General features: G+C 39.4%; 1 protein-coding gene across 1 annotated transcript; it reads left to right on the top strand.

Moving 5' to 3' along the window:
* Nucleotides 1-5,439: 5,439 nt before the first annotated feature.
* Nucleotides 5,440-7,272, top strand: LOC141459942 (uncharacterized; the record flags this gene model as incomplete). Its single annotated transcript, XM_074139502.1, has 5 exons — nucleotides 5,440-5,492; nucleotides 5,784-6,227; nucleotides 6,321-6,535; nucleotides 6,764-7,051; nucleotides 7,123-7,272. Coding segments are annotated over exons 1-5 (1,150 nt in total), but the record flags the coding sequence as incomplete, so codon positions are not given.
* Between the last annotated feature and the right edge of the window lie 3,780 nt (nucleotides 7,273-11,052).

Here is an 11,052-nt window from a genome sequence, read left to right as displayed (position 1 = left end):
GGTTTTGGATTTGGAACCGGTTGGTAGAAGGAGGAGAGGACGCCCGAGACTTACTTGGAGGTCTATAGTCGATATAGACATGACTGGCCATGGTTTGACGGAAAGTGATGCCGAGGATAGAGTTTATTGGAGAAAAAACATATTTGGCGAGAAAAACCTCAATTTTAAAGAAACTCCTTTAAAAAAAAAAAAAAGTTTGTGAAATAGGCGATAGTGTGGGAGGGATACTACCGTAAGTAACCCAGTTAGGTAATACTACATTTTGGCTCAGTTTTACTTTGACCGTCCCACGAACATGTACACGTTTAAACTTACGCCAATGAAGAGTAAGAGTCAAGTGGAACGAGTCCGCTCAAATAGCCCATCACTAGTGTTAAGTCTGTTGAGTCGGTTCGCCATATTTTATGTGTGAAGTAAAACATAGCTTTTTGGCCTGGCCAACTTTAGAGTCTGTTTGGACTGGTGTATATGTACCAAATTGTCAGTTTGGAATTGTGTCACATTTTGTCAGTTTTCTAACTGTAGTCTTTTATTTTTTATATTGAATTATCACTTCAGGAATGTCACTTAGTAGCATTGAATAATTCACATAGTGTATACACTAGGTTTAAGTTTTATCACAAAAAAGGATATTGCTATATCTGCCAGGCAGGTTGGTGTCTTGTTAATAATCTCATTGGGGATAAGAATTAAATGCAACTTGGCCAATAATTGTATATGTATATTTTTTGTTGTACACGTAACAATGAAAGAGTGATATTTTACAAGAAAATTGAGAAGGCATTTTGGGTGGGTGTGGCGTCCACCACAATTAATTCCCTCAAACTGTCTGTCCTCCAATTAGTCATTTTTTTTTGTTTTCAATCCTTTGCTCTCCCAAAAATCGTCCTTGTCTTGGAAGGAACAATTAGTCCCATCGACTATTTTACAAATATCTTCGATTTCCTTGCAGAATATGTTAAATATATTTTAGTATTCTTCTTTTAAACTCAAAATATTGGTTTCGCAGTAAACACCGTAAACTTTATTCGGTTCTAAATATTCAGTTAACTTTGTCTTAATTTGTCACGGTTTTCATTGATGTGTATTTCTATTATTATTTTATTTTTGAATCTTTTTATAACTTTTGGTTTTTCGTTTCCCAACTCTAGGTGGATTTGTCTTTTTTCGACGTTAATAGGTTTTTCCTTTTCCATTATCTGAATAATTTCATTCGAGGATTCCTGCGAGTGGATTGTGGCCATGTCAGTTTCGTTTTCTTCCAGTACTACGTGAATGATTTCCTGTTCTTCGGGATTTATAGAACGATCAGATAAATTATCTAAAATTTCATCAAGTTCATCATTTTCTAACATGTTCAGTTCATTTTCGACTGCGTTGCGTGATAACGAGTCTGCAACATAGTTGGTTTTTCCTTCTATGTGCTTAATCGTTCAATTGAAAGATCCATTTCATTAATCTTGCGTTTGTATTCTTCATTGTAAAAAGCCATTTTAGTGGTTTGTGGTCGGTATGTATTTCAAATCTTTTTCCATACAGGTACGGGTTGAAGTGATTGCTAAGCACTCCTTTTCAATTGCTGAATATTTCTGTTCCGTCGTAGAAAGAATTTTAGAAGCGAAGGATATCGGGTGATCTCTCCTTTCTGAAGATTGGGAAAGCACTGCTCCCAATGCATAATTACTTGCGTCCGTCGTAAGGGTAAAGGGCAAATTGAAATTTCGATATTGCAGAAACGGAGCATTAATAATAAGTTCTTTTAAATTTTCAAATGCTTTCTTAAATTCAAGGTCATTGTAGTTAATATTCTCTTCCTTCTTAAGTGTGGAAGTTATAGGTTTGGCTATGTTAGCATATCCTTGTATAAACTTCCTGTAGTAACCCGTCAAACCTAGGAACTGTTTCACTTGTTTCTGGGTTTTTGGTATTGGGAATTCCTTGATGGCTGCTATCTTTAAAGGGTTTGGCCTAACACCCTGTGGGCTTAAAATATGGCCTAGAAATAATAGTTCTGTTTTTAAAAATTCGATCTTGTCTAGTTGAATTGATAATTGGTGTTTTGAAAGTTTCTGGAAAAGTGTTTATAGTGCTCTTCTTTAGTTTTAGTATAAACAATATCATCCATGTAAACTAGTGTATTTGGAGTGTTTGAGAGCATTGCGTTCATAGCTCTTTGGAAAGTTGGTGGTGCATTACATAGTCCGAAAGGCATTCTAAGAAATTCGTAGTGTCCTGTGTTGGTGCTGAACGCGGTTTTACAAATATCTTCTGGTTCCACTTCGATCTGATGAAACCCAGATGCTAAATCTATTATGGAAATTTTTTTTTATCTTTCTAATTTGTTTAAAAGATCCTCAATGTTTGGAAGTGGAAATTTTTATCTAGTATGGTTTCTTGATTTAGTTTTCGATAGTCCGCTCGCTTCTGGTTTCTTTGCTCTGCCCAAACCGGGGAGTTGTACGGAGAGTTGCTTTCGCGAATAATGCCGTCTTTTAATAATTTCTTTATTTCCTCTTCTACTTGATCTTTAAATTGTTGAGGGTATCGATAATTTTGACTATAAATTGGTCTACCTGTTTTTAATTTAATTCTATGTTTAATTAGATTAGTACTTTTTAAACTATCTTTTTCCTCTTTAATTATATTGGGATACTTGCTTATAATTTCTGATAATTCGTCCAGTTCGTTATGAGACACATGTTTCGCTCGTATTAATTCTTTTATCTTTTCTTTGTCATGCAAGTCTATTTGATAAAACCCATTTTCTTTAATATCGTCGCATTTAGCTTCTCTTTTCTTTTGTAAACTATTTTCCTTTATTGTCATATTATCTTTTAAACTAATTTCATTCTTTTTAACATTTATTTTCAAATCTATATTCTTCATTGTTTCGTAACCTATAACATGTCGAAGTCTTTGCTAAATGGATAAATGTAGAATTTAACTTTCGTTTCATTATTGAACCCAAATTATGGAGCTAGGTCTAGTTCGACTGAACTCTTGCCATTCTCGCGTCCTGTTGGAGTTACAATTGTGAAATCTTCGGATTTAGTTTTAATTCCTACCGGTACGGAATTTGGATTGATGTAATTTTTCGTAGAGCCTGTGTCGATTAGCCAAGTTTGCCAGTCAGATCTTTAAAATGTGGTAGTTTGCAGACGCATTTCTGAGGGTTTATTGTCAACCCATAGTTGTCTAGACGTTGAAGTAGTTCGTGTAGGTGTTGTTTATGTTCGTCCTCTGTCGTGGAAGCAACTAAAATATCGTCGATGTAGACGTAACAGGCGGGGAGATCTCGTGTTACCTCGTGCATGAATCTTTGGAATGTTTGTGCCGCATTGCGGAGGCCAAAGGTCATGCACGGGAATTCAAAAAGCCCGAATGGGGTGATAATAGCGGTTTTGGGTATGTCCTGGGTTGCTACCGGAATTTGGGTTAGGCTTTCTGTAAGTCTATTGTAGAAAATATCGTTTTACCCGCAAGAGAGCTTGTGAAGTGCTGGATGTGTAGCAATGGGTAAAGGTCTGGTATAGACAGTGCGTTTAGTTGGCGGTAGTCGCCGCAGGGGCGCCACTCTCCCGATTTCTTTCTTACCATGTGCAAGGGGCTAGCCCAGTGGCTATTAGAGGGGCGACAGGTGCCTTCCTTGCACTGTTACGCTAAACTTCCGCTACCCCGGCGTAGCTTCAGTGGAGACGGGGTGGGCCTAGGTGTAGGCATCAGAGATAAATAAATAAAAGAAAAGAAAATAAAGTGTATAAAAATTGGAAATATATATATACGTATACCTGCGTTATATTTGGGCGCCACGCCGTTTTAACATGAACTTCCGTAGTAAACGGCGAAACCTACGGGGGAAGGGGGAGCAGAAAGAAAATCAAAGAAAAGGCAAGTAGGAGTATATAATGCGTATATTAAAAACTATTAAGCACACGAAACAGAAATAACAGCAAATGCAACCTAGTTTACTTGTTCAAGTTTGAACGTTACGCTAATTACCTTAATTACGGAAGCTTCCTTACACAGAAAAAAAAACTAGAACTTATATAAAAGCTGAATGTTAACACAAAAATACTAGAAATACTTTTCAAAATGAAAACCTTAATACCACAAAGACAAATTAATTTCATGCAATAAAAGAAAGAATCAAAATAATAAAACTAGTAACTACTAAAAGAAAAGGTAAAGTTCTTTGATTATCCAAACAGAGCCTGTCAGCAGACGCTTCTCCGGGAAACAGTTTGAATCAAAACGGGACTTACCCCAGGCCTGGTTGTTGTTCTTTTTGGTGTAATTCATAGAGTGATATTTACGGAGGTGACCGCTGTCTTCTTTCTTCGGGATCCCCACGATGCTGTTCCAGAGCTTTTTCCAGCGCAGTCCTCCTCGCACTTCTTCTTCCCTTTTCACCCTTTTTATTTTGTAGCGTACAATCCCTGCTCAGGGGTATCTTACCACGGCACTACTACTACCACTGGTAACTCACCCGCTACACAATTTTTCCTAATTTCCTAATAAGGAAAAATTAGGAATACTAATCCGGCCTAGCCGTAGAAAAAAGGAAAATCCGGTCCTTCACACCGCACGCTAGCTCTCACACTCTCACACTCCTCTCAACTATGCGCCGCTCTGCTTTTTTTTTCCCTTCGTCAGCAGTCCGAAGTACACCTTCACTCTATTCTATTGTTTTCTGCATAAAAACTACGTATTGCTTATGCTAGGCTTGCATTTGCTTTATAGATTAAATGATTTAAAATTAAAATTATAACTAACTTTTGTTACCCGAATTTTAGTCGGTAACAGCACATGCGGTCAAATTCCGCTTTGGCGGCTTCCAGTTTGTCTGGGGGAAGGCGTCGCGCTCTTGCGAAGGCTGGCGGTCCAGAGGTTTGAATGGTGTGTGCAATTTTTAGTTGTGGCTGTGGCTCTGGTGGCAATAGCCCGACGTCTCGAGGGAAGCGGTCTAGCATGGATAAATAAGCGTTCGTAGGCCGGTTGGGTGGTATAGTGGACGTCTCAACGCTGGCTGCAATAATACCAGGCCCGTGGTGCGTTTGCGGTCGGGATGAAAGTAGGCATTGTTGGTGCAGGTCAACTATCCATCCCTGAGCCCGCAGAATATCCGCTCCGAGTATGGGGCGAGATACTCTCGCGATATAGAAACGCCAGCATGCTATTAGGTCATTTCCGAAATTGAGGCGTAGTGTTTTTTGCCCAAAGACCGGTATGGAGGTGCCGTTAGCTGCTATCAAACGTGTAGTAGGGTTATTGTGAGTTGTATTGTTATCGTTTGGAGGTATTGCAGAAACTTCTGCGCCTGTATCTACTAAAAAGGATGTTCCTGAGACTCTATCTGTGATATAGAGGCGGCTAGATATTGAGGCCAAACCGCTTGCCGCCTCTAGCGATTGGCCGAAAGGTTTTCCGAGCGGAATTGACATGGGGATTTACATTTTTGAGCACGAGCTCCAAAACGAGTGTGGTAGTAGCAGGTGGGTGTTTCTCGCGCTTTAAGGGTGTGCAACTGATCAGAGAGCTGTTTTATTTACATTTCTAGCTCGGTTATCCTTGAGGCATTAGCACTGTTCTTTCGTTGGCGTATGTATGTGAGAGCGTCAGAAATGCCATTTCGGACTCCCTGAGGTGCAATTTATAGGGCATTTGGTAAATGACCAGGGAATACGCCCCCTTCCAGCCAAATGCACCACAATTTCCTCATTCCCAAAACCCCGTACAGTAGAACAACTTAGGCGATTTCTCGGATTATTCAATTTTTACCGTAGGTTCATCCCAAGTGCAGCACACATTCAAGCCCCACTTCTACGTTTCCTAAAGAATAGTCGCAAACGTGATACTAGGCCAATCGACTGGGACTCTGACACAGAAGCCGCTTTCAACACGTGCAAACGGGCGATAGCCGAAACTACCCAACTAGCACACCCGGAAAAGAACCCTAATCTCGAGCTATCTGTAGATGCTTCCGACGTAGCAATCGGCGCTGCACTACATCAGCTCACCGCACAAGGCAGACAACCCTTAGTCTTCCTTTCGAGACGCCTTAGTGATACAGAACGAAGGTACAGCGCATATGATAGGGAACTCCTGGCTGCATATGCCGCGGTTCGACAATTCCGGCATTGGTTGGAAGGGCGCCAGTTTGTAATACGTACAGATCATAAACCTTTAACGTACGCCTTCCGGCAGACACCGGACAAAGCTTCCCCTAGGCAAGTAAGATAGCTTGATTTCATCGCGCAGTTTACAACCGACGTGCGCCATATCAAAGGCGAGGCTAATACAGTAGCAGATACTCTCTCTAGAATTGATGAGGTTAGCGCATTCGAAGGACTAAATTACACCCAGGTTGCTCAAGAACAAGCAGCAGACTCACAACTACAGTCATACTTGCAAGACACGCCGGACACCCCACATAGTACCGCCATGCACCTGTCATCCATCCCCATTGGAAATACCGGCCAAACACTCGTTTGCGACACTTCAACCGGCGCCCCTATTTACCATTCCAATTTAGAGAGTCAGTAATACGGCGGATTCACGGCCTGGCACACATCGGTCCCAAGGCCGCGACACGGACTGTCGCGCAGCGCTTTGTCTGGCCGAAAATGAAGACAGATTGCAGGGAATGGGCCCGCGCTTGCATTGAATGCCAAAAAAATAAAGTCACGCGGCACGCCAAAGCCCCTTTGGGTACCCTACGTTCCACCAGAAGAGCGTTTCGCGCACGTTCATATGGACATTGTAGGCCCCCTAGCAGTGTCGCGAGGCTACCCTTATTGCCTCACCTGCGTGGATAGGTTTTCGCGATGGCCAGAGGCGATCCCTCTGGGCAGCGTCACCGCCGCAGAAGTTGCCGCAGCTTTTTACCAGCATTGGATCGCAAGGTTCGGTTGCCCAGCAACCATCACCACAGATCAAGGGACACAGTTTACGTCGCGACTATACCAGGAGTTAGCAGCATTAACAGGAGCACAAATTAAGCACACTTCAGCATATCATCCGCAAGCCAATGGCATTATAGAACGCTGGCACCGTAGTTAAAATCAGCACTACGCTCACACGACACTACAAATTGGGCAGTGCACTTGCCCACTGTGTTGCTAGGTCTCCGAGCCGCTGTCAGAGAGGACACTGGACTATCACCGGCGGAGTACACTTACGGCACCACGCTGCGACTGCCAGGAGATTTTTTCGCAGACCAACCAACCATAATGTCACAAACGGAATTCGTCGCACAACTTAAGCAGACAATAAGTCAGTTGCGCCCAGTACCAGCTGAGTGGCACGCAACACAACGGCCATTTGTACATAAGCTTTGGCCTCATGCTCGCACGTCTTTCTACGCAAAGAAGGCCACCGCCGTGCACTTACACCACCATATGAAGGCCCATTTCGAGTGATTGCAAAAGACCACAAGACCATCACTCTGGAAAAACAGGGAAAGCAAAAAACAGTGCCCATAGACCGCGTCAAGCCGGCGTTTCTGACCTACATCACAGAGCGAAGCCCACAATAAGCCACACAACAGGACCAGCAGCGACCCGCGCCACAAGAAGCAGGAAACCTACAGCAATCACGCAGCCAAACAGGATATCGGTCGCGGGCTGGCCGTCTCATCTTGCCCCCGCACAGATACGGCCAACCCACTACGGAGGGGACTGGTGTGGCGGCAGCACTCTAAAGAATTCACTCCCATATGGGACTATATATTTTTCTTCTATTTTATACATATGATAATTATTATTTTCTGTTTATAATAATGTTAAATACATAAGATTTAGGCAGTTCGATTCAGCATTTGAAAGAAGTAACGCCTTGTTTTTATTTCCATAAAAACGCTTGTGTAATTACTTGTAACGCCTTGTGTAATTACTTTCCATAACTGTAGTATAGAGACACTACAGTTTCTATTTTATTATTATTGCAATTACTACTGTTACTAATATTATTACTATTAGTATTTAAATTATTAAATAAATTACTTAGTTTGTCAATTAGTATAACCATATAGTTTTCGACCTTGAGTCTTGATGTGTCAGGCTTTCTAGGGTTCTCCAATTCCTGTTAATATATCGTCAGAATCTCTTGAAAACTGCAGTACTACCTGGGATGACTTCTAAGGATGATTCTTCAAGTGCTTCAGGATACGAAGTTAACTTTGCAGAAACTTGTCGCCTTGTATCTTGAGTGATTCTTGAATGATGTTTGGCAAATTATTAGTAAAACTTGTAGCTTACTTTTTGCCTAAAAAGTTCGACTGGAATTAACTATTAAAATAGTACTTAACGTTTCCAAGTCCCTGCGTTCGGGCGCCAATTAAAGAATCGCGACTAGCAGAATCACAAAAAAACTTTTATTGATATGTTACCCACAAACTGAGAACATTTACACATATACAGGCTAACTTCTAGTAACGTACAATACTTAATAATAGTCTACTAACTCTCGACTAATTTTGACTGATCCCTGACTAAACTTTTACTAATCTCCATATTCATAATTGCATGCCCTTATATATTAACAACAGTTTACATTGAGTATCGCATAGATACCAATAATCATAAATAATACATATTCCCACAGATCTTACTTATAGTTTACATATTTACATTGATAGCTTTGCGATAAATATCGTATCTTCAAGAGAAAGGTACATTCTCTTTTATTTTCGGCGAAAGGCAGGGTGACGTCATAACTGACCCACATTAGTGAGTAATCTTTTTAATTCGTTCTTCGAATATTAAAAAAATACTTCTCTTCAAACTCAAAAGTTTCGTACAAAAAGAAAACCTCATATTTACGCAGATAAACAAAAAATCTGTATTAAAACTGTCCGGTAGGACAGTTGTATAAGGGTTGATCATCAAAAACTGCACGAAAAAGTGTAACGTTGAAAAACACCTAACTTTGACAATTTTTTTCTCTTTTTCTGTAAAAGATAAAATTCTCAAATTTCCTTTAAAATAAAGGGCAAATCCTCCTTTATGCCTGTAATTTTTTTGGCCAAACCTAGATTTAGTAGATTACGAGAAAAAAGTTGCTGAAAATGAGCAAACAGGCATTTTCAAAAATTGGTCTTGTTGTTGTTGTTGTTGTTGTTGTTACCTTTTTTGTAAACAACCTAGCGCCTAAACGCGTGAACCAATTTTCTTGAATGAGGTGTCATTCGATTCGGAATTTTATGTAGATGTGCCTTTTGGGGGTCTCGACGCTGTACATCGAATGGGAGAGGGGTTAGCCTCCTTTATGTAAGCCCCCTTCAAAATTATTATTACTAATTACTCTGTAAATCTTGGCCCGATTTTGATAAAATTTGGTAGGATGATAGGGTTAGGGCTCCCCTAGGAAACATTAAAGTGGCGATCTGCTCTTACACTTTTTAAGGGGAAGTATAGCAATCGTTTCAAATTATCGACACGTGAACCGATTTTCATGAATGAAGTGTCATTCGAATCAAATTTTTTTACAGATTTGTCCTTTGAAAGTCTGATGCTGTGCCTTATAAGGAGGGGAGTTCGCCCCACCCAAATAAGGCCCTTTCTAAAACTATTATTACCAATATTTCTATAACGCTTAGTCCGATTTTGATAAAATTTATCACGAAAAAGTGATTAAAGCTTCTCTACGTGGCTGTGAAGTGCCATCATGCTCTTACTCCTACTAAGAGGAAGTACTGCAATCGTTAAAATTATCAATGAGTGAACCGATTGACATCAATGAATTGATGTTCGATTCAAAATCTTCATCTCTTTGCATTTTAGGGAGAAGTACTGCAATGGTAGTTTATTTTTCTTACTCCTCTTAAAAGGAAGTACTGAAATCGCAGTTTAATTTTGCTATTTACGTACAAATACCTACCTATGTTATTCAAAACGCTTTTTCAAAAAAATTGTTATTGAGGATGGTTTGGTGGACCGCAACTTTAAAAAGATCTCTCCAGTGGTGGTTACGGTTCCGATTTAGCACCTTATCAGGTTAAAATGATAGTATTGCTTATTTCAAATTTTAAAAAAATCTGTAAAGCAGATAGGTAACTTTGCAAAATAGACCAAAAAGAAAATTTATCTAAAAAGTACTTTTTTTGGTCGTTGAATAAAAAGGAGGCTAAAATAATACAGGTTGAACAATTAAAAACCCAAAATTAAGTTTAAAATTAAAACAAACCCACAACAATTTTATTATTAATGGTTTTCTAAAAATATTTTTAATTATTCTAAACATTAATATTAAATGAACGTGTTTGAAAAGCGCGTACATCCGGCAAAACTTCAATCACGACTAACGACTAATCTCATGACTAAATTAGTCACAGACCGATTACGACTAACGACTAAAGGTTAGTCTTAGTCGTGGAATATATCACGACTAAAGATTAATTCAGATTAGTCACCATATGATTGACGACTAATTGAGATTAGTCGTCCTAAAATTGGTGACTAATTCAGATTAGTCGTGACGTCAGCCACGACTAAATAACATTAGTCGCCCAAAAATAGGTGTCTAATTTCATTAGTCGCTTCATTGAGCGACGACTAATTTAGACGTTAATTGGTTTTTTTAGTGGTTTAAGTTAATTATTAGCCTTAGTCGTGAATTATTCATTTATTTATTCTTGTTTACGACTCACAAGACTTATACAGGACCACCTTACACTCACATTTCACCATGTTTACGACTCTCAAGACTTATTTAGGACCACCTTACACTCACATTTAACCATGTTTACGACTCTCAAGACTTATACAGGACCACCTTACACTCACATTTAACCATGTTTACGACTCACAAGACTTATATAGGACCACCTTACACTCACATTTAACCATGTTTACGACTCACAAGACTTATTTAGGACCATCTTACACTCACATAATTGACTTAGTTTTAGATAATCAATAAATCTGCATTGCCTAAGAAAATCTCAAGATTAAGAACTATTAAACACAAAGTAAATAAATAAATGTAAGATTGGAAAGCAATTAATTTTTTAGGATAATTACTAATTTTTAAATTTTTTATTTTTATTTATTTATT

Source organism: Rhodnius prolixus, unplaced genomic scaffold (genome assembly GCF_049639745.1).
Source record: "Rhodnius prolixus isolate KJV_2025 unplaced genomic scaffold, Rpr scaffold_29, whole genome shotgun sequence".
Lineage (NCBI taxonomy): Eukaryota > Metazoa > Arthropoda > Insecta > Hemiptera > Reduviidae > Rhodnius > Rhodnius prolixus.
This window is presented reverse-complemented; position numbering and strand designations above follow the sequence as displayed.